The sequence below is a fragment of the Solanum dulcamara genome, chromosome 4, assembly GCF_947179165.1.
Source record: "Solanum dulcamara chromosome 4, daSolDulc1.2, whole genome shotgun sequence".
Classification (NCBI taxonomy): Eukaryota; Viridiplantae; Streptophyta; class Magnoliopsida; order Solanales; family Solanaceae; genus Solanum; species Solanum dulcamara.
The window spans coordinates 4,835,032-4,855,361 of NC_077240.1; the positions used below are offsets into that span (position 1 = coordinate 4,835,032).

The window sequence follows — 20,330 nt, forward strand, 5'->3', positions numbered from 1 at the left end:
ATTACAGGGAATATGGAGGGAATATCTTGTTAAGGTAATTATTCTGGAGATCCTATATTCAAGCAGTCTGAACATGTAAAGGGACAGTCAATCTTCTTGTATACATAAGCTGATTCTCCTACAATCCTGTATATGAAGAAACATGTAAATGCCTCTATTTGCAGCTCAAATTTCACATTAACACCGTCATTTCGCGAGAACATCAATGGATCAATATCTTCAAAATTGAAGAATGTGCAAAAACTAACCAAGTTCAGAAGTGTAGCAAGAATTTCAGGTGGGATATTAGGAGAAGAAAACGCCATTTCTAAACTCCGTACTAGCTGTCTTTGACTAGCCTCATTAAGTTGTGACCAGCAACTAACAAAACCTGCAGCAAACAGCTCCCGCCCAACAAAAGGCTGCAAAAGTTCGACATTAGAAAAAAGAAAAACAACTAAAAGCACTTCTATATTTCTGGCATTTCCTCTTATTTTGAAAGTCTTTTAGCTTTTATTTCATTTTCTTACGAACAATGAAAAAGAGCTTTTTATTTATTTTTTTGAGATAAAGGTAACTGATGAGGAAGAGGATGTTGAAGAGGATAATACCTGTAGTTGAGCCAGTCTTGCACATGTTCTTAATGCTGGACTTGGTGATTCTTTCAGGAGTTCAATGCTGAAATGCCTCATCCACTCTGCCCAATCCTCTTTAGTACTCCGTTGAGAAGCCTCACCGGCGGTACGCAATCTGCCATCATTGACCTACATAAATGTAGTTTAGAGTCAATATACCAACTAGACATCATCAAAATTTGAAAAGAAGTAACGGAAAAATTATTTAAATAAAAGAAGGGAGAAGTAGAAACAGAAATTTCATAATTCCTGCTACTACTCAAAGTACAGGCCGACCTTCATATCTAAAATCATGTTTTCTTGATTTAAAAAAGAAAGGTGCAATGAGGAGCGAGAGATTTGACCCCAAACTGGATTGAAGCCCCGACCTGATAGGCTACCAAAGGAATCCCTTTTGTTTTTCTTTTGTTTTCTTTTTTTTATATAAAAATAAGTGAAATATCATTAAAAGGAATCAAGAAGAAGTTAACCAAACATCCAGCTTTTAAGGAACTACTAGAAGTTGAGATACCATCAAAACATATATGATTCCTTTCAGCCGCATACACAAAAAATACAAGCAGGCACCATACCAGATGTTCTTGATGGCTTTATCAACTTTCCAAGAACCCCATGATTCATAGACATCTCTGATATTATATGGCATAGACCATTTCAACCCAAAGATAGAGTTGTTTCTTTTTTCTTTTATTTTTTTGGGATCACCGAGAAATCCCCAAACCCTTTTATTTTCTTCTGTTAAATAAGAAGAGCGATTATCCTCCTTGTTAGCAAGTAAAAGACAAGGGGAAGTAACTTTATTCCAACAAGTAAATGAGTTTCATAACCCTCCATGTCAGCATTTTCAGCTCCTTCAAAATTGGACAGACAAGAGGGAGTATAAATCTTATTCCCTGACAACATATCAAAAAAGTAAAAGGTAACTAATGAATGATATACCTAGTGGAAGTGATCAAAATGTCCTCTTTCCTTCACCTCCCTTCTTGGAATCAAACAATAGTGCAAATATGTTTACATCTCCAGACCAACTCCATGTTGTCAGGAGTCTGCTACTTAAGGCAACGCTATAAATAACTAGCAAATAAGTAGGACTCTTTCCCTCTTTTGGCGAGAGGGGAGGGAATCTCAACTCTTTTTGGGGGGATGAAGGTGCTGTTATAGTTATGAGAGTGCTCAAACTCTGAAGGTAGTCAGAAAGGATTTCATCCCTACCAGTAAGTACAAGAAACTTAAGTCCCAGTCTGTCACAAACAAAAGAAGACTAAAACTACCTGATGGTTTCTGAGCTGTTTCTGCATGTCTGTCCCAACCTCGTAGAGGTCACTCTCTCCATCACTTAAAGGATCACTGATGACCTCAACTGGCAGCCTCCGATTTAATCTCTGAGCTGTGGTGCTTCCAAAAATCAGTGGCTCGCGTTTTTCCAGTCGTCCCTGGATTTCTTCAAATTCCTTGTGCTGTATATGAAATATTATCGTATCACGAACAAATTCCTCAGCAGTATAAGCCTTTACAATGATATAGTAGAGATAGGGAGAACCCCAAAAATCAACGCAGACCTGCAGCCTATGTTTAACCATAAGCTTGTGAATAGAAGGAATAAAAATGGTGAAGTCCTCTCCAAGAGCATGAGCTAGGCAACAAAGTGCATCAATAGCATCCTTCCTGAGCTCTTCTTTGTTCCTGTGAATGGAAGGGAGCACCCACAATTTATCAACACAAATTTGAAGAAAGTATCGCAGAAATCAACAGTTCAAAGCTTGTATCAGGTACAAACTCACAATTCAGTCTGCTTCAGAATTAAAACAGAAATTGAAGGATAAGGTCAAAAACGAGAAGATAAAATCACTGAATTTTCGAAAACAGCAATAGTAGAATCGTCTAGCAATTGTCATAAGGAAAGGAATTGCATTCAAAATGAAGTTTAGACAGCACATGAGAAAAACTCTTGCAATATTGACTGAAATTGAAACACTAATAAAATGATTTAAATTTTAATGTTTGCTTCACAATTTTCCAGCCACTTGTGCCAAATTACTGGATGACCTTCAGTAAAAGGATTCAGAAGCTGAAATTAGTATACACTCCAAGGTAATAAATTAAGAGTTCAAGGTTCACTTCTATATAAGTGTGTGCGAATGTAGATACATATGGGTTGGAATTTGATATCTGAGAGTGTACTCACTAGAGTCAACATCAAAACCCACAAAACAGTAGATCTTTGTCATTTCATTTGTTATCTATTGATTTGGGGAAAATAAGTCTCATATATTCTCACTGATATTAATGTGAGGGAGAAAAATCAGACCCGTCCAAGACAAGCTTCAAGTGATGCACAAGCGAAGATATATGTCCAGTAACCTGCAAAATGGAAATGAAGAAAAAAGGAAAAGAATTTAGGAAAACAAGCAATCAAATGGAAACAATGCAGCTTAGAAGCACTCCTTTAGTCCCTTTTACACCAACCTGCACACAAGGTATCAATCTTGTAAGCGTTTTGATTGCACCACGCCTTACTTCTACTGAAGCATCCACTTTAAACAACCGAATAAGTGCAGGAAAAAGCAGATGCATATGCTCATCTAATGTCCCTGCACATTAAGGTGAGACCACTACCATCACATCAAAGTAACTACTAACCAAGGCATGGACCACAAACAACCAAGGAAGACTAACCACCAAAAACTTCAAGGGTGTGCAGAATAGGAATAACATATGTGTAGTCATTAAACCTCTCCGCATCAGTAAGTACTTGAATACAACAGGGAAGTATATCAGGAAGATACTTTCTGAATTCATCGTTGAGTGCCAAGCAAAGTTGCTCCACGAGATGCAGAATCTAATATAACAAAAGAAAAATACCAGTAAGATCATTAATCAAAGCATCTGATTATAATGCCCTACACCAAAAGTATGTGCAGTATATTAATACCAACTGAAACTACTACTATTCTTACAGGAGCAATGTGAACAGGTCTGTTAGCAACAGGCAAGCTGAACGATGACCATAATTCTGATATCAGAGAGAGCAACTCTGGCAGATATTTACGGATGTGCTACAAAAAAAATCATTTAATAGACCTTAAGAAAATTACAAATCCAAAAGAATAACAAGACAGACAATATTATTATAATATTACCTGACGTGCAATAGATACCAAGGTTCCAAGTTTCCACGTTATAAATTCTTTTAGACCATCCTCACATATGCGTACAATGTGAAAGAGATCAGGCAAAACCTACAGAAAAATAAAAGATACAATCATAAATGTGCATCTCAGATAAAATCATCCACAACACATGTTTGGGGAAAGAAGGGTATACTAATTACAAGCAATAAAATTCACTATGTTTTACTTAAGTTTTCAACTTCCCTGTGTCATTAGCTGGTTGTCTCCTACTTTTATATGTTAAAAAGTAAAGATCTGAGATATCTTTATTCAGCTCAGGTTCTTTTTCTCTTTCACCTTTGCTCTGTAAAAAGGGTGCAAATGGGAGGGTCTGCTGGGCGTGGACTACCAGGTGAACTGTTTGTGACATGCTAAAGAACCACATTTGATGAAACGCCAGGGGAAGGATGAACTCACATTTTTAAACATAAACATCCAGCCATATTGATAAGTAAGCTATACAACAGAATGCGAGCAAAAATTCACATATATATCCTCGTTATGTGAGATAGTGGACTAACCTTAGGCAAATAAGGGACACAGCCGAGGCCCATTGACTATACATGCAAAAGTCAGAAGACAAAAACAAATAAGTGTCCCAGGACTAACAGTGTCAAAAGAAGAAACAGGCAAAACAGGATAATAATATAGGAATCCTGCTTAAGGAATAATTGTATAACAATGAGAAATGAGGTGCCCAACCAAGTCTTCAGACCTTGAAAATAAACATAAGAGATCCAACCACTTTCTGGTGGTAACTTGACAGAGACGGATCCCTGAGAATCCGCATGAGTGAGTTGATAGCAACCTGCAGCAGTAGATGCCAGTTAGAAAATCCAAAAAAGGAAACAATAAGTTTCAGGTTTAAGTCTCACAGTGGAATAATAATCTTCAGATGTTGCAAAGGATGGCCAGAGATCCATAGGCAATTCATCCATTGATCTTATATGTTGACCAGGATCACCAGTCACCCGTGTAACTTCACCATGGGATCCAGGTAAGCTTTGCTGATTGCGCTTGTGCACATGGGGATCTAAAGCACCCATGATGCCAAGAACCTGCAAAATTCATCCTCAATGAACTTAAGTACTGACTAATCCAAAGAAAATATATATATTGGACCAACAGGATTGCAAGTACCTTCAAAACCTCTCTTCTAGTTGACCAAGCCAGTTCACCATTGAGCAGTTTCAAGAGCAACCCAAGCAACTGAGGATACTCATTGTATGGAGTTATGACATATCTATGAACATTACAAACAACAAATTTGTCAAACAAGATTTTGAATAATTTAAAGCTAAATTAGTGCATCGAAACCATGAATAGTGTGGTGAAGAATACCAGCAAAACTAATGAAATTTGAAAAATACAGATAGCACACCACAGTCCAAAGGAAAGAAAAAGTAAGTATGCCGCACAAACAAAACAATATTAGAAATAATCCCCAATCATAGACTATATAGGAACCAAAAAAAATAGCAAGTAAATGACTGATTGCAAAGGAATGATGTAATCAAAGGTTGAAGAAACCACTTACCCTGTACTCTGTACAACTTGACCAAGTGTTGAAACAGCCACTTCACGTTTGGTAACAGCAGCCCCATCCAGTAGAGCTTCAACAATTAGTGGCATAAGTTCTGAAATATACTGCCGCATGGCAAAGCCACCCTGAAGAGAGTATAAGAGAGACAAAAAAACGATAATCAGGGGTCTCAACTATCCCCAAGAACTATTGACATGCATAAAGACAACAGTCGATCATCTTGGATCTTATAATGACAAATCAAAATATCTAATATAGAGAGCTGCAAGGATTTAGAGTGACATGAGCTTCCAGTGATATTATTTAAGCTGCAACACAATTCTTGACTATAACAAGAACAGAGGGCATAAAAGGACACCAAAATGCAGATGAAAGATCACAGGGAAAGACCAAACTATATAGATCAAGAAACACTATATATGTCTCAATTTGTTTGGCACAGTTTGAATGGACGCAGACACACAGGGTTCAAAAAAGAAGCGGGTATAGTTTTGACACAAAAGATAGTTGTACTTTAATGCCAAAAGTTTTTTGATGACCAAAATAATTTCCTTTCTTTATTTAGTATAGATAGTCCCATCACAACACATTGTTTTTTAAATGTAGTGGGACATATATGTCAGGTCAGAGGCAAAATGGAGATGTAGAAATTAGCTTGTTTCTAAATATATAGAAGTACCAATCTTTCGAGGAGGTCTAAACAAGAAAGTGCCAAACAAATAGGGACAGAGGGTATATCATTTACAGGCATTCATTCCATGGATTACCGATAGACTCAGGTGCAAGTCGACTTAAGCCCCCTATTGATTTTTCAATTGAAAATGGAGACAATTTGAAGTACAAGTAGCTCCAATGCGACAAGGAAGTCAGAGCAAGGAAAATTGGAAACAGCCTAGAACTTTTTACCAAGTGAGAAAGGCTGAGAAAATAAAAGGAGAAATGAAGGTGAATTTAACAACAAAGGATCACATCGTGTCTTGAGACAAAGTTTAAGCGAGCACATATAACTGGAAAAGAAATGTGAAGCACTTTTCCCAATTGAAAACTATAAGGCCATCTTTTTTATGAAAGAACTGTTTAGCACCTTAAAATAGAAAGCTTTCACTTAATAATCGAGTCAGATGCCAATAACAAATGAGACTATTATAATAACCAAAATGGTAACCTCTGCACACCAACTAGAACAATTAGTTAGATGAAACAAATACAATAAAATTAACAGACTCAATAAAAGAAAAGGTCAAATACCAATAAAGTTAAATACAATTAGATGTAAATCTTAGCTCACAGTGATTGTGATTATGTAGGAAAAGATTAAGATAAATAAGCCCACATTGAGAATAGGATATATCTAAAGAAATATCTGAATTATATCACTACCGTGTGATGATAGAAATGCAGGGAGAAAAATAATCTGAACATCTGCCCCAATAGGAAACACGCCTATCGAAGAGTTGAAGTCATATTTACAAAATCAATTCTGGTATAACCCCTAATCTGTTCGCATCCTTGTCAGAGGAGAACCAACCCTCTTTTTCTACGAACACTTCATTTACAGTATCATTTAAAAGAGCATTTTACAGTTTTAAATTTGTAAGGAGCCAGGGAAAGAAACAGTACACAAAAGAAACACACTAAGCATCTCTAGACAGTGCTGCATGAGAGATTAGGGCGATCATCAGTACGAAGAGGCTACATACCACTCTTGCGAGATCTCCAACAGTCACTAGGACTCCACTAATAATGCCACTATTCGCATTGACCCCTGTGCCCTCACAGAGTTTCGCAACAAGAGCCTGAAATAAATGGTATTACAAAAGCAAAAGAGAAGAAAAATGGCACAGCACATATAAGTATAAATGCTGGACCTTGTGTATAGGAGCAACGTATGGAAGAACTAAGCGTTCACAATTGCGAATCAAGCAACCCAATAACTTTGCACTCTCTTCTTTACACTTATTGTCTGCACTGCTAACAGGGTAAGATGTGTAAACATAACAAGCTTCATGGAGATCAAAAAGGAAGTAGACTCTTTCCACTATCAGAGACCATATGAATACCTTTGTTCTAGGTAAGTTAACAGCTGAATAAGATGGCGACGAAGTGCTGGAAGTACATATGCCGGATTCTTTTCAGATAGTCTGCCAGCTAGTGAAATTGCATACTCACGAACTTCAAAATCCTGGAAATGTAAATAACAAACATAAACATAGTAAGAGTACGTGGTTTAAGTAGAAGGAGACAAGATAGTACTTGTCCTAACTCCTAATAAATCAGATAAAGAGCGCATTTTGCTGCATCAACACTTTAAAAAAAAGGAATCGGATATTCAAAAAATAAACAGGCTGGACTTTTTTGCAGTTTTAGAAGTTACGCTATTAGAATATTTTCCTCTCGTGTAAAACCTCTATTTTATGCTTCTTATCCAAAAAGTAGTCCTTGAGAATATTTTGATAACAGAGGTGTTTTGGTCAGCTTGCTCGCACCTCGACCATTCCACCAGGTTATAAGGTACCTGATACCTCCAATCAACACAAGTTCTGGGTAAACTCAGACCACTAAACCTTAGGGCAGATGGGAAAAATCACCTAATAGCATTTTTTGTCTCGCAAGTCCATGATTCCAAGGTTTTCACCTACTTCATTAACTGCTTAGCCACACCTTTGGTTGCAAAATTACTTCTTGAAATTTGCACATACACAATGCCCATATATACTCCAAAAAATTTAATTAATCGACGTGACCCCTTCTCGTTAAATGGAAACCTTTCATCTCCACCAGTTAAAATTATGTTACTTGCTCTCACCTTTTTTTCTTTTTTCGAGAAGGAACAATATAGGGCTTATGATTTAGGGTTGTTTTCTCTCATCTCACTCTCCTTTTACCTTTTTATTTTTTAATGAAGTAAAGGAATTTCATTAAATAGGGAAAATCTCCCATATACAAGACGTATACCAACAAAGTAGAGACCCTACACAATAATATGGTTCTTTACAAATTGTGTCAGATCTTCTTTACAGATAAGGAGAGTCACTGTTGCTCTCTCTCTTACTTTTTCCTCCCCTCCCTAGGATGTTTGTCACACAATATTTTCCTAAAGGTAATAATACCAATTTTTTACCATGCCCCCAAACATAACGATTTAATAGACAAAACTAACAAGGGAGTCAAGAAGCACTTTAGAGATTACAAGTGTTAGAATATATGCCCAGCAAGCTTAGGTCTTTCTGAGAAAAGAATGTAAAATGAGATTATAAGAAGATGCAAACAATTCAGAGATCTAAAATGAAGATCTAATTCAAACAAGGACTTTAGTTTCTCTAGAGTCTGCACTTCTATAATGACTTCCAAACAAGGCCTTCAGTTAGCTCATTCAGTCAACTATGTTGACATTCTTCTCATTGCTAAAACCCAGGGAACAAAAAAAAACATACATTTTCTTCAAGTAGCAAAAAATATGCATTTTATATGTTTCCTATATAAAATCCATCTTCTACAAAAAACATAGGAAAGTACACCACCAGAATACTTCCTATTCAACTACATAATGTTCAAAATAAAGAGGAGAGCAAACATATAGGATTCTTCTGGAAAGAAAACATGGAAGATTTTGACATACAAAGCTTGCAGTATTAACAACAACAACAACATGAACGCTTATTAGTTTATCCATAAGTTCTTAAGACCATGGATTTTACTCCCCTTCCTTTCTCCAAATAAATAAATAAAATGACCATGAGAAAGTGAATTTTCTCTCCACTTTGGCATTTTAATCTTTATTCTATTTTGGGAACTGAACAAGGATCTAGATTGTTTTATCCATGTACTGAGGCATATAAATAACACTAGCGTCATCTAAGTAGTCATTTACAACACATTGAAGAGATTGTCATGAGTAACTACAAAAGCACGTGAATTAAATACCTCGTCATTTAAAGTCGCAAATATAGCTGTCAAACTATCAGCCTGAGCCAGAAATTCGTCGAATCCTCCATCAGCATAAAGTGAGGAAAATATAGAATGCCGAACAGTAACATCAGCATCAGCAACAGCTGCGATGAGGAGTTTTTGCACAATCTGTAGAAAAGTAATTCAGTTAAAAAAGAATCATAAATCACCATGTAAAACCCCAAAATAAAAACCTCCATATTCATAATGTCGAAAAATACTTATCAACCAAGTGGAAAAGACACCTTAGCATGAGAAGCTGCTAAGTTTTGATGACCGTTTTCTGGAGATTTATTTCTGTGACAAGATTTTTAATCACTAAGGATATAAGATTACCTAGTGAAATGACCTCAATGGCCAGTTGATAATAGAAGTTTTGGCCATACCAATAGTGCTGAAAGTTTTTAGTTTCATCACCAACCACTCTTGGCCACATTAAACAAGAGACCAAAAACACGTACCGAGAACTAATAAGTTACAGTGAAAAAGCAACCATCATAAAGAGAGAAATAAAATGGTACAGTCCAGGAACTTGACACCCTTTATCTCACCAAACAATTTAAGAGACTCCACCGCAAAGCACATGCCCACATATCTCAGACTTCACGGTCAACTAATTTGAATTGAATCATAGATTTAGAGGACTCTTGGAGATTACATTAGTTTCAAAAGGACTCAATTAAAACTATTGAACTAATTTCTCTCAAAGGTTTAGTACTAAACCAACCTTCTAGGCTAATCAAAGAGAAAGCCTTGGCATTTGATGCACAAAGCTATCTAGTTTCTTCTTTTCTTCCCTGAAAAGCCAACCCTTGAAGATCCTTTTTAAATCACTATACCAGTTCAGTAGAGAAAGGCAAAAGAAAAAAGAGTACCACCAGATAAACTGTTAATTTCCCCTTGCCTAAACCACATTGTAGTCCTATTGTGACGAAGTATAGAGTGTAATGTAAATTGAAATCACATGTAAATTGAAAAAATTGCTTTGGTTTTTGAGAAGGTAACAGAAATATGTTGCAAATTATAAAAAAGAATATAAACAAATGACACTGGAAAATGCTTTATCGAGTAATGGGCTCAAGAAAGAGATAAAGGTAATAAAATGGTTTACAACATACTATACAAATACTACTGACCAATTAAAACAATTTAGGAGATTTTCGGAATGGAGGAAATAATTAACATGAGCAAACTTGGGACTTTTTTCTTAAAACTGGTAATTTCGCAAACTTGGGACTTGGTCGACCAATGAAAAAGAAAGTAGGACAATTTGTGGGATGACGAGAGTAAGCAACATATGCTAAACTTGGGACCCAGTCCAACAACTAAAAGCTAGCTAATCTTTATAGCATGCATCCCAAAATCAATGCACCAACAAAATATTTCTTGGTGCGTCGGTAAAAAAAAACAGAGATACCTGCAAACTCTTCAAGAAAAGAGGATAAACCGTCTGAGAGATTAATAGAGAAACTGTATTACTGAGCCACTCCTAAAAGGCTAAAACTGAATTGTACATCCCTATTCAGATCTTGGGACAAGGGTGCTTTTACAGGCACATATTTAAAGAATCAGATAATTACGAAGTGATAAACCAGTAAAATATATAATACCAAGAGATATTTTTCAGAAGCAAACCTCTTCAACAAGTCGACGTCGCTTTCCACTAGCGCGATTGATTCTACTAGGACTAAACTGGGTAGAAGACATCGCCAAGAAAGAATTTGCTATAAGTTTGCAGCAACACAGCGCAGAATCCTTCCGTGTAGCTCCATCCTCATCTTCTAAATATACAACAACAGACTCCCTTGCAAACTCAAGAAGATCATGGCCCTGTAACCCCAAATCCACTATCAAACGAAACTGTCAAGAAGGGAAATAAAGTGCACAAAAATATAGACGACAAACCTTGAAATTAAAACGAGCAAGAGTTTGCAAAGCAAGTTGAACTAGCGCAGAACCACTCAGTTCTGGTACTTGGGGGGTAACTGTAGCAAGATGCCCTCGACTCAAAGCAGCTGATTGTCTTGACATTGCATGATGAGATCTTGAAAGGATTGCTGAGATACATTCAAGCAGCCGATTCTGAATGACCGGAAACAAAGGTGGAATGCTGAGACACAGAAAATACACGTGTTACCCTTTAGCAATACCTCACAAAAGAACCAGTTCATGAAAGTTCTGTTCAAACTCAGAGAGAACCTTTCAGTTATCAGCTCCAACGAAAACACCAGTGTCATGGAAAGCCCAGCAGAAAACATAGGATCCAAGAGAGCACGAATATGAGGATCCATGGTTGGTCCCATTGCTTTAGCAATATTTCCAACACATGCTAGAGCCTCAAGTGAGGGTCTGCCTCTCCGGGGAGCAATCTGAGAGAAACATATTTCACCTGTCAGGGTTATTGCTTCACGCATATACATGTTACAGAAAGAACCTACAACACAAATGTGAAATGCTGCAACACAGAAAATACATATGTTACCCTAGAGCAACACCACACAAGAACAAGTTCATGAAAATTCTGCTCAAACTCAGAGAGAACCTTTCAGTTATTTATAACTTCTTTTCTATAATGAACACAGAAAAGATAACTTCCCAATAAAAGAACTGGAAACAGTACTGTTAGACAAGCACATCTGCAAGATCAAGAAGTCCGGAGGAATGAAAGTTTTGCCTCATCAGCGGACCACTTAAGTGATCCACTTTGTTTATTTAAACCTATGATTCTAGCCGACCTCATTTGTTTCATTAAGATTAAGAATGCACATCTGAATATTAAGATGTGCATTAAGATTTAGAGATTTGAATGTATATACACATCTAAATATTAAGATGTTGCATTAAGATCTGAATGCTAAATAGTTAAGACTGTTTTTTTTTTCAACATTAAAATTCAAATAAAATACTAAATTGATCTAATCAATAAAATATTTTTTAAAATTTGTATATGGCAATTGATGGTGGTGATGACTAACGATGGTGTTTGTGTGTGTCAAGTTGAGATGGTGCTGACTGATAAGGGTGGTTGTGGGTAGTATCATATGGTATAGTGGTTGGCAGTAGTGATAAATTGTGGTTGGGGGTGGTGGCAGTTGATAATTAGCAGTGGAATGATACCGATAGTTAATTGCGGTAAATGATGATGGCAGTTAGGCTGAAATGGTGGTTGTGGGTGATGGGTGAAAGTACATGAAGTAGCGGTAAACTGTCATTTTTGTACAAATTCTTAAATAGATTCTTAATAATATTAATCATTCAGACAATTAAGTGGTTGTAAAATAAGAAAAACAAATGCACTTAATGATTAAGATTCATGCCTTGAAAACAAACAAACTTAAATGACTGAGATCTGAATGAATAAGATTAAGACCTTCATCAATTGCAAACAAATGAGACCTTACTTTGGATCATACAGTAGAATTTGAGGATACAAAAAAAATATCAAAGAACTCCGGTGATTGTATACATCGGAAAAAACCTTTATTTTCTTACCTTCATGTACCCTACTCCAATTCCGGTAAACTCACTTCAACGGAATTACCTTTTCTTCTTTCCAATAAATCTTCCTCTTCTGTGTCTTGCCGTATGGAGAATAGAAGCTATTACAGATTAGGGGGGAAATCCTACGACCTTACAGAAACCAAATCAACATTTGGAATTTTACATGAATGGGTGGAGAGTGCCAAATTATATATGAGAAGGATGACTTTAAGCAAAGGAGCTCTGGTGTGGTTGTGCAGAAGATTAAAGGAGGCAGCGGATTTTAAAGGGAAGTCCTTCGAGTCTTGGAGACGCAGAGATCCGTCAACATACATTTATTGCTCTTTAAAGTTCAATAAATATTGCATATTTATTTCGATCATTGCAGTTAATGGAGAATCCAAATTGGTCAGCATTCTTACAAAAAACACATTTAATGAAGCTAGGGAGGGACTTATTAAGAAAATTGAAAATTTCATTAATGATCCGCTGGAGAAACAAAATTCAATTACAACAAATAAGCATGAGTCTGACAGGGGAAAAAGAGGTGAGGGGAGTTACAAAGATGTGATACACAAAAACAATGGGCAGCACTTGAACATCCTAACAAAACAGATCCAGCAGCAAAAGAAGTGACCGGTGACGAAGATCCCCGGAGAAGAAGCCTGGCAGGCAGCTCTCCAAGATGTGAGATCCCCACTTGCAACGATGTCAGAAATTGGACTCAATACTTGGAAAGGTATCTATAACCTTTTTTTATAAGGTAACATTTGTATTTGATTCCAAAGGAAAAACCATGAAGGTTAAAATTACAAGCTACATCTAGGCTTGGTTAGCAAAAGTATAAAATCTATAAGGACTCCAAAAATTGAGCTTGTGTCCTGTATCTACTATAAATATTCCATAACACCAAAACTACAGAAGTTGAATACAATTATACTTTATCTTCGAGATGGAGCTGCTTATTTTATTTATTTTTTGATGAAATAAGTTGTATTGAAAAGGCATCAAGGAGATGCATGAAAGATTACAAATCAAATGGTTATAACTTCAAATACTGCAAAAAAACAATTTAGACCTGAGAGTTAAGAACCGAAAGCAAAAAGCTCAAGGTTGCTAAGCCATTGAGAGGGAGATGAAATCCAGAAGGGGGATGATATCATTTACTGGGAAAGGTTGCTCTAGCTATAAAGATTCAACAAACACTTAGATCTAAGATAGCAATTGGTCCCATCATGACATCTTTTGTTTCTTTCTATCCATAAACACCAAAAAATACAAGTTGGAATCCAGATCTTCTTGATGATCTCGTTCACTTTCCATGAACTCCAACTTTCAACTGCTTGTTGTCAAGCTAATTCCAAAAATTGTCAAAAACATAGTCCAAAAAAGTCAGCTGCCACAGGGCAATGCAATAGGTTTACAGTCCCTAAGTTGTTTTGGCACATAAAACACATTTCACCTCTGGAACGCCTCTTTTTCTCAGGTTGTATTGGGTTAAGACGACATTATGAAGGGCTGTCCAAAGGAAACCCTTAAACTTTTGGGGGGAGTTTTGTATTCCAGACCAGCTTCCAGTGCTAAGGTGTCGTCATTCTATCTATTGCATTCAAGTGATTATAGCATGTCTTCACTGTGAAGACGCCTCTCTTTGAGCCCACCACCCCCACCACCACCACCACCACCTTAAGTTATCTGGAAGATGGGGATTCGCCGAGTAATCAGCCAATAACTTGTATAGATCAGTGAGTTCCTCCAACTCCCACTCTTGTAAGTTTCTTCTTAGATGGATATCCCATGTGTTATCGTCCCTGTTATCAGCTACAAGGAATCTGGCTCTATAGCTAAAAGGAATATCCTGTGGTGAGAGTCTTTAGGGGTTGATTGGTCACCCACTCATCTTTCCAAAACTTGACGTTGGAGCCATTTCCAACTTTAAAGGATACCTCCTTGAAGAAATCATCCTGGAGATTGTTGATATGTTTCTAAGGGCCAACACCATGAGGGGTTGTATTCTGTTTGGTGCACTAATCATCCAGTTTACCGTATTTTGCATTCACCACTTTCTTCCACAAGTTTGTCTACTTGGCCATACCTCCACCACCATTTCCGAAGTAGGCTATGTTGTGTTTGCTAAGGTTCCTAATACCCAGACCTCCTTGTTCTTTTAGCAATATGACTTTATCCCACTTCACAAGGTAGAATTTAAGCTCTTCACTGTTTCCTTTCCATAGAAATGCCCTTCTAGGTGCTCTTTCACCTCATATGACATTGGAATGAGGAACATGATGTAAGTAGGTATGTTGTCCAGTACACTTTGGATCAGGGTTAGCCTTCTTCCCATAGATAGATATTTCATGTTCCAGTTTGCCAACCTCTTCTCCACCTTTTCCACCACTCCATTTCATAGCTCAGGTGCTTTATATTTTGCACCCAAAGGGAAAACCAAATAGGTAGAGGGGAAAGGGCATGTGTCACACCCCAGAATTCCTGCCAAGGTATTCAAATTTGAAACTTCATTGACAAGGTAGATCTTGCTCTTCATCATGTTAATATGTAATCTAGAACCTCTAGAGTTCCTTCCCTTCTAGATGGGTCCACCATATGCATCCTGGAATCATTTTCCATATCTTCTTTGGGCTCTAGTTCCACCTCTCCTTCTCCAATTGTTGAGAATGTCTAATGTATTAGTGGGCATTCCCCAGCTTAATCCAATATTAGCTAGGAAGATGTCCTATAGTTGAGTGGTCACTCTGCAGCGCAAAAAAAGATGGTTATTTTATTTTGCAAATTCCCCACATAGAAGGCAGATAGAGCATAAGTATATTCCCCTTCTTTGCAATGTGTCTTGAGACAAACAAGCCCTTTTTACCACCAACCATACAAAGCATGCTACTTTGTATAGTATGTCTGCCATTGTATATGAGTGTTGTTGTAGTTTCTCCAATGGTATGCTGACCTTACTGAATAAACTCTTGTTTTGTCTCCCAACCAACATATTTTGTCTTGCTCCATTGACACTCCACTAAATTGGTTGAGATGGTTTTAAAATACGGTGAATAGGTCCAGCTCCTAGTCATTCAAATGTCTTCTAAAAGACTAAAGGTGAGGTTCCATCCTTGGTTATTTCATACCTCACTAACCTTTGCCCTTTGCTGGTGATTCAGACTGTAGACTTCAAGATACAATTGCTTTAAAGGGACATTGCCTAGCCAGTTATCTTCCCAAAAGAAATTCTTTGCCCATTCTCTATCTTGTAGTTGATGCTGATATTGAAAATTTTCCATATGTTTCTGATGGCTTTCCAAACACTAACCCATACACAGTGTTCACAGTTTTGGTATTCCAGGCATCCTCTTCTCCATATTTTTCCTTAATCACACTCTTCCACAATGCTTGATATTCATTTGCATATCTCCAAAGCCACTTCATGAGAAGACTTTGGTTCTGTTTTCGTAAGCTCCTTATGCCCAACTCTCCTTGCTTTTTGCTGCGTGTTAATATTTTCCAATTGGCAAGACGTATACCCTTTTCTCTTTGTTGCCTTGCCATAGGAAGTTGCTTCTCAGTGTGTCCATCTTTTTTCAACCTGTGGTGGTATGGGAAAGAGTGTCATCAAGTAGGGAGTTCATCTAGAACACTGTTTATGAGAATTAGTTTGTCACCTAGAGATAGGTACTGACTCCTCCATCTAAAGAATTTTTTCTCACATTTTTCAAGCACTCCATTCTATGTCTATTGATCTGCATTGTGCCCCAGGGTCATCCCAAGATAAGTTGTGGGCAAGGTGCCTAGTTCTCCTCCTAGGATATCCACACAAAGCTGGAATTCCGTGGTTCATTGACGGGGTCTTCCTCATGTTCACATGAAGCCCAGAAACCCCTTCAAAAATAGTCAAAATGGCTCTCAGAATCTCATCTGCTCAGCCTCTGCATCACATAGAATAATTGCATTATCTGCATAAAGCAGATGGGTGATTTCCAGATTATCCCCTTGCTTGTTGCTGACCTTAAAACCTCTTAGCCAATTGTTTCTGTGAGCTGTGATCACCATGTTGTTTTGACTCTCCATGACAATCAGAAAAAGGAAAGGTAACGGATCACCTTGCCTCAATCCTCTACTTGAAGTGACAACCCTCAGTTGTTCCATTAATCAGGACTGAAAATTTAAATGTGCTGATACAGAACAGAATCCACTTTAATCATTATTGCCAAAACCCATTCTCTTCAGCATGTTAAGTAGAAATCTCTGGTTCACATAGTCAAATGCATTTTCTATGTCTAGCTTACAAAGGATGCCCAGCTTTACCCTCTTTCATTCTGGAGTGTAGACATTCATTAGCAATTAGGGCAGCATCCATAATCTGCCTACCCTTGAAGAAAGCCATCTGATGTGAGGTGTAAAGGGTTGTGTGATCTGTAATCACAGAGCTTTAGGCTCTTCTAAGTGTAGTAAGAGGGATGGGCCTTTAACAATTAGGCCCAATATCCCTTTAAGCTCCGAGCCCTTCGTCAATCATATTTGCGATCATATAGAGACTCTTCAAGAATCTCCAATTTCTTGACTCTCAAAGGAAGACCTGGAAACATGCATGAGGGCAGAGAATACTCATGATGTAGGCAATTACTCTGGTTGTGAGTGCGTAGAGAAGATGGGCAAAAATTGCAGTTAACTTGTTCAAGGGAGATGAATTCTGGCGATGACATTTGAGACAGTGAAGAAGAAGTGCGACAAAACAAGAGCTCATGTGGACAGATGGCTCTGATAGAGGATCACATCCCTTTGCAAATCAATGATTCATTGACGGAGAAAGTCATTGAGGACAAAGCCTCAGTATGGGTACATTCAAATGTACTCAAACGTACTCAAATATTTGGTGCTGCATTCGAGGGCTGCGACCGAGTGTCTTTTGATCTTTTCTTGAGTATAGATCAAAAAAGGGGTGCAATGGGATAGAAATATGAGGAGATTAAGAAAGACTGCAACAAAATCATGATTCCTAAAGAGCTTAGGAATCTGGAGTTTCATGTGAAATTTAAGGATGGAGAACCACGAAATAGGGGGAGGTAAAACACCTCATACCCCTCAATAAAGGTCAAAATTCTTTCATGGAATGTGAGGAGAGGTGAATAGGGATAGCAAAAGGAATATTGTAAGAAGTGTAATTCAACCGCGGGGAGCTGATATTTATGTCTTAGTCAAAACAAAGCTGACAAGGATATAAGCAGAAGAGATCAAACAACTATGATTTGTGTAAGTTAGACATAGAGAAGGCATATGACCATGTTAATTGGGATTTCCTTCTCAACACACTTAAACAAATCGGGTTCAGGGATAAATAGTTGAGGTGGTTAGGATTTTTCATTAAAACTGACAGGTTCTATGTTCTGGTTAAGGGCGAATTTGCTTGTTTTTTCCCTTCAGAAGGGGATCTTAGATAGGAAGATCCCCTCTCCCCTTTCCTCTTCATACAAGCCATGGAGGGATTCAACAGCATGACAAGGTTGGCTAATCAAAACAAGTGGGTAAGAGGTTTCAGAATAGGCAATCACTCAAGGGAGGAACTCAGATATGCCACTTGCTGTACGCAGATCATACAGTTATATTCTGTGGGGCTAAGGCAGAACAACTTAGCTACATCAGAGTGGTGTTCGTAGTCTTTTAGGTTGTTTCTGGTTGCTGTCAACAGGTGAAAGAGTAGTATTTTCCCAGTAAAGGAAGTGCCACAAATATAGAGTTTGGCCAACATTCTGGGGTGCAGAATTGAGAATTTCCCAGCTACTTATCTAGGCATGCCACTGGGTAATAGTCACAAGGAAGGAAAAGGCATGCATCTGGTGAAATGGCAAACAGCTCAATTAAGCAAGCAGGTTGGTGGCCTTGGAATCGGAAATTTAGGGATACAGAATAAGTGTCTCTGAACTAAATGGTTGTGGAGGTTTGTGAGTGAGGAGCAGGCTCTGTGGAAGGATGTCATCTCCACCAAATATGGACAGATCTCACCATGGTGCACCAACACAGTGACTAATCCATATGGGTGTCAGTATGGAGGACAACTAGGAGCCTATGGCCTAAGCTAGCAAAAGTATAAACTACAGTGTGGGAAATGGCACCATGATTCAGTTTTGGAAGGTGCACCGGATTGGTCATGAGGCTCTGATGGATACATTCCCTCGCTTGTTTTCTTGGTGTAGAGACCCAGAAGCGATAGTGGCTAATATTTGGTCTGCTCAAGGGTGGAACCTCATATTTAGAAGGAACTTGAATAACTGGGAAGTCGGTAGAGTAGCCTCACTCTTGCAGGGGTTGAATGGTGTTAGAGGTACAACTATAGCTTCAGACAAAATGATCTGGAAACATGAGAGTTGGAAAGTTCTCAGTCAACAGACTATATAGGAGGGATATTTTGGAGCAACCTGGTACCATACCAAAGCCATGGAGATATATCTGGAAAATGCAGCATCCCAACTTAGATTAAATGTTTCACATGGTTGGTAACTAGAAGAGCTTGCCTCACACGTGAAAATTTAAAAAGAAGAGGATTTCATATAACCCCTAGATGCTTTCTGTGTGAGGAGACTGAGGAAACTAACAACCATCTATTCCTTCATTGCAAATTTACTGCACAGATATGGGCCTTGTTTTTAGACATCATACAGACCAGGTGGATAATGCCAAAGCATACCGCAGATTTGATAAGTTGTTGGATAAGAAAAGGAGGAAGCAAAAGCCAAAAGGAATGGTGGAAGATAATACAATCATGTATATGGTGGTCAATTTGGAAGGAAAGAAACAATAGATGTTTTGAGGATACTATCAATCCTGTTCAGATGGTCAAAGAAAACTGTATCAATACATTATACTTTTGGTGTAAAGCAGAAGGTGTAGTAGTAGATGAACAGTTAGTAGATTTTATAGATGCTTTTGTAAGTATTTAGCTTTTTCTTCTTCTGTTTTTACTCTTCCTTGTTTAATTTCTGGGAACATCTTTTGGAGGTTGCCGCCGGCATAGCCTTAATGCTGAGGAATACAACATTACCTTTATCAACAAAAAAAAAGTAAATCTGCAATGACATATATAACATACCGCATCACGCAAGTGAGAAGTTATTGTCGGCAAATAGTTAATGAGTTCACCATCCAGAGCACCAGCCATCTCCCCAAGAGCGATGAACCCACTGGCACGTTCTGCAGGTATTTTAAGGACATGAAGTATATGATTCATGCATATCTGTAGAAGTAAAATCAACAAACTTGAGGTTAAAGTAGTCAACATTGAAGATGCAAATCTCATTCATCTAGATTTTCCAGTTAGTAAAAGCAGATTAAATCACTAAAATGAAGTCAAATGTCACAAACCGTTAAATAGTTAGTCACAAATCGATCACGCAGGAAATGGGCAATTCGAGGAAGTAAAGAAGTTATGCTGAGGCGAACTAGGCGATCTCGGTGCTCCAGGTATCTTAGAACAATTTCAGCAACCTCCCTGTATCTTGACATCATGAACTCCCCTGTGTTCCTGCACATTTTGATGATAAATTTGCTCGTATCACATATCACAAGCAGAGATAATAG

At 37.8% G+C, this 20,330-nt stretch overlaps 1 protein-coding gene across 2 annotated transcripts in view; it reads right to left on the reverse strand.

Annotated features, from left to right (window-relative positions):
* LOC129885661 (serine/threonine-protein kinase TOR) overlaps positions 1-20,330 on the reverse strand; it is a 39,808-nt gene that overhangs the window by 13,801 nt on the left and 5,677 nt on the right. The window contains exons 6-28 of one of the 2 annotated variants that reach the window (XM_055960023.1): positions 20,115-20,274; positions 19,843-19,986; positions 11,475-11,644; positions 11,181-11,385; positions 10,911-11,105; positions 9,252-9,404; positions 7,388-7,509; positions 7,196-7,295; positions 7,028-7,123; positions 5,322-5,452; positions 4,925-5,027; positions 4,660-4,842; positions 4,500-4,592; positions 4,306-4,341; positions 3,755-3,853; positions 3,572-3,670; positions 3,291-3,453; positions 3,081-3,205; positions 2,923-2,975; positions 2,174-2,297; positions 1,886-2,071; positions 591-743; positions 249-401 (exon numbers count right to left, since the gene is read on the reverse strand). In XM_055960023.1, the coding sequence (XP_055815998.1) occupies positions 249-401; positions 591-743; positions 1,886-2,071; positions 2,174-2,297; positions 2,923-2,975; positions 3,081-3,205; positions 3,291-3,453; positions 3,572-3,670; positions 3,755-3,853; positions 4,306-4,341; positions 4,500-4,592; positions 4,660-4,842; positions 4,925-5,027; positions 5,322-5,452; positions 7,028-7,123; positions 7,196-7,295; positions 7,388-7,509; positions 9,252-9,404; positions 10,911-11,105; positions 11,181-11,385; positions 11,475-11,644; positions 19,843-19,986; positions 20,115-20,274 (3,046 nt within the window). Of the gene's footprint in view, positions 1-248; positions 402-590; positions 744-1,885; positions 2,072-2,173; positions 2,298-2,922; positions 2,976-3,080; positions 3,206-3,290; positions 3,454-3,571; positions 3,671-3,754; positions 3,854-4,305; positions 4,342-4,499; positions 4,593-4,659; positions 4,843-4,924; positions 5,028-5,321; positions 5,453-7,027; positions 7,124-7,195; positions 7,299-7,387; positions 7,510-9,251; positions 9,405-10,910; positions 11,106-11,180; positions 11,386-11,474; positions 11,645-19,842; positions 19,987-20,114; positions 20,275-20,330 lie in introns of both variants that reach the window. The other variant, XM_055960022.1, reaches the window with a different exon arrangement.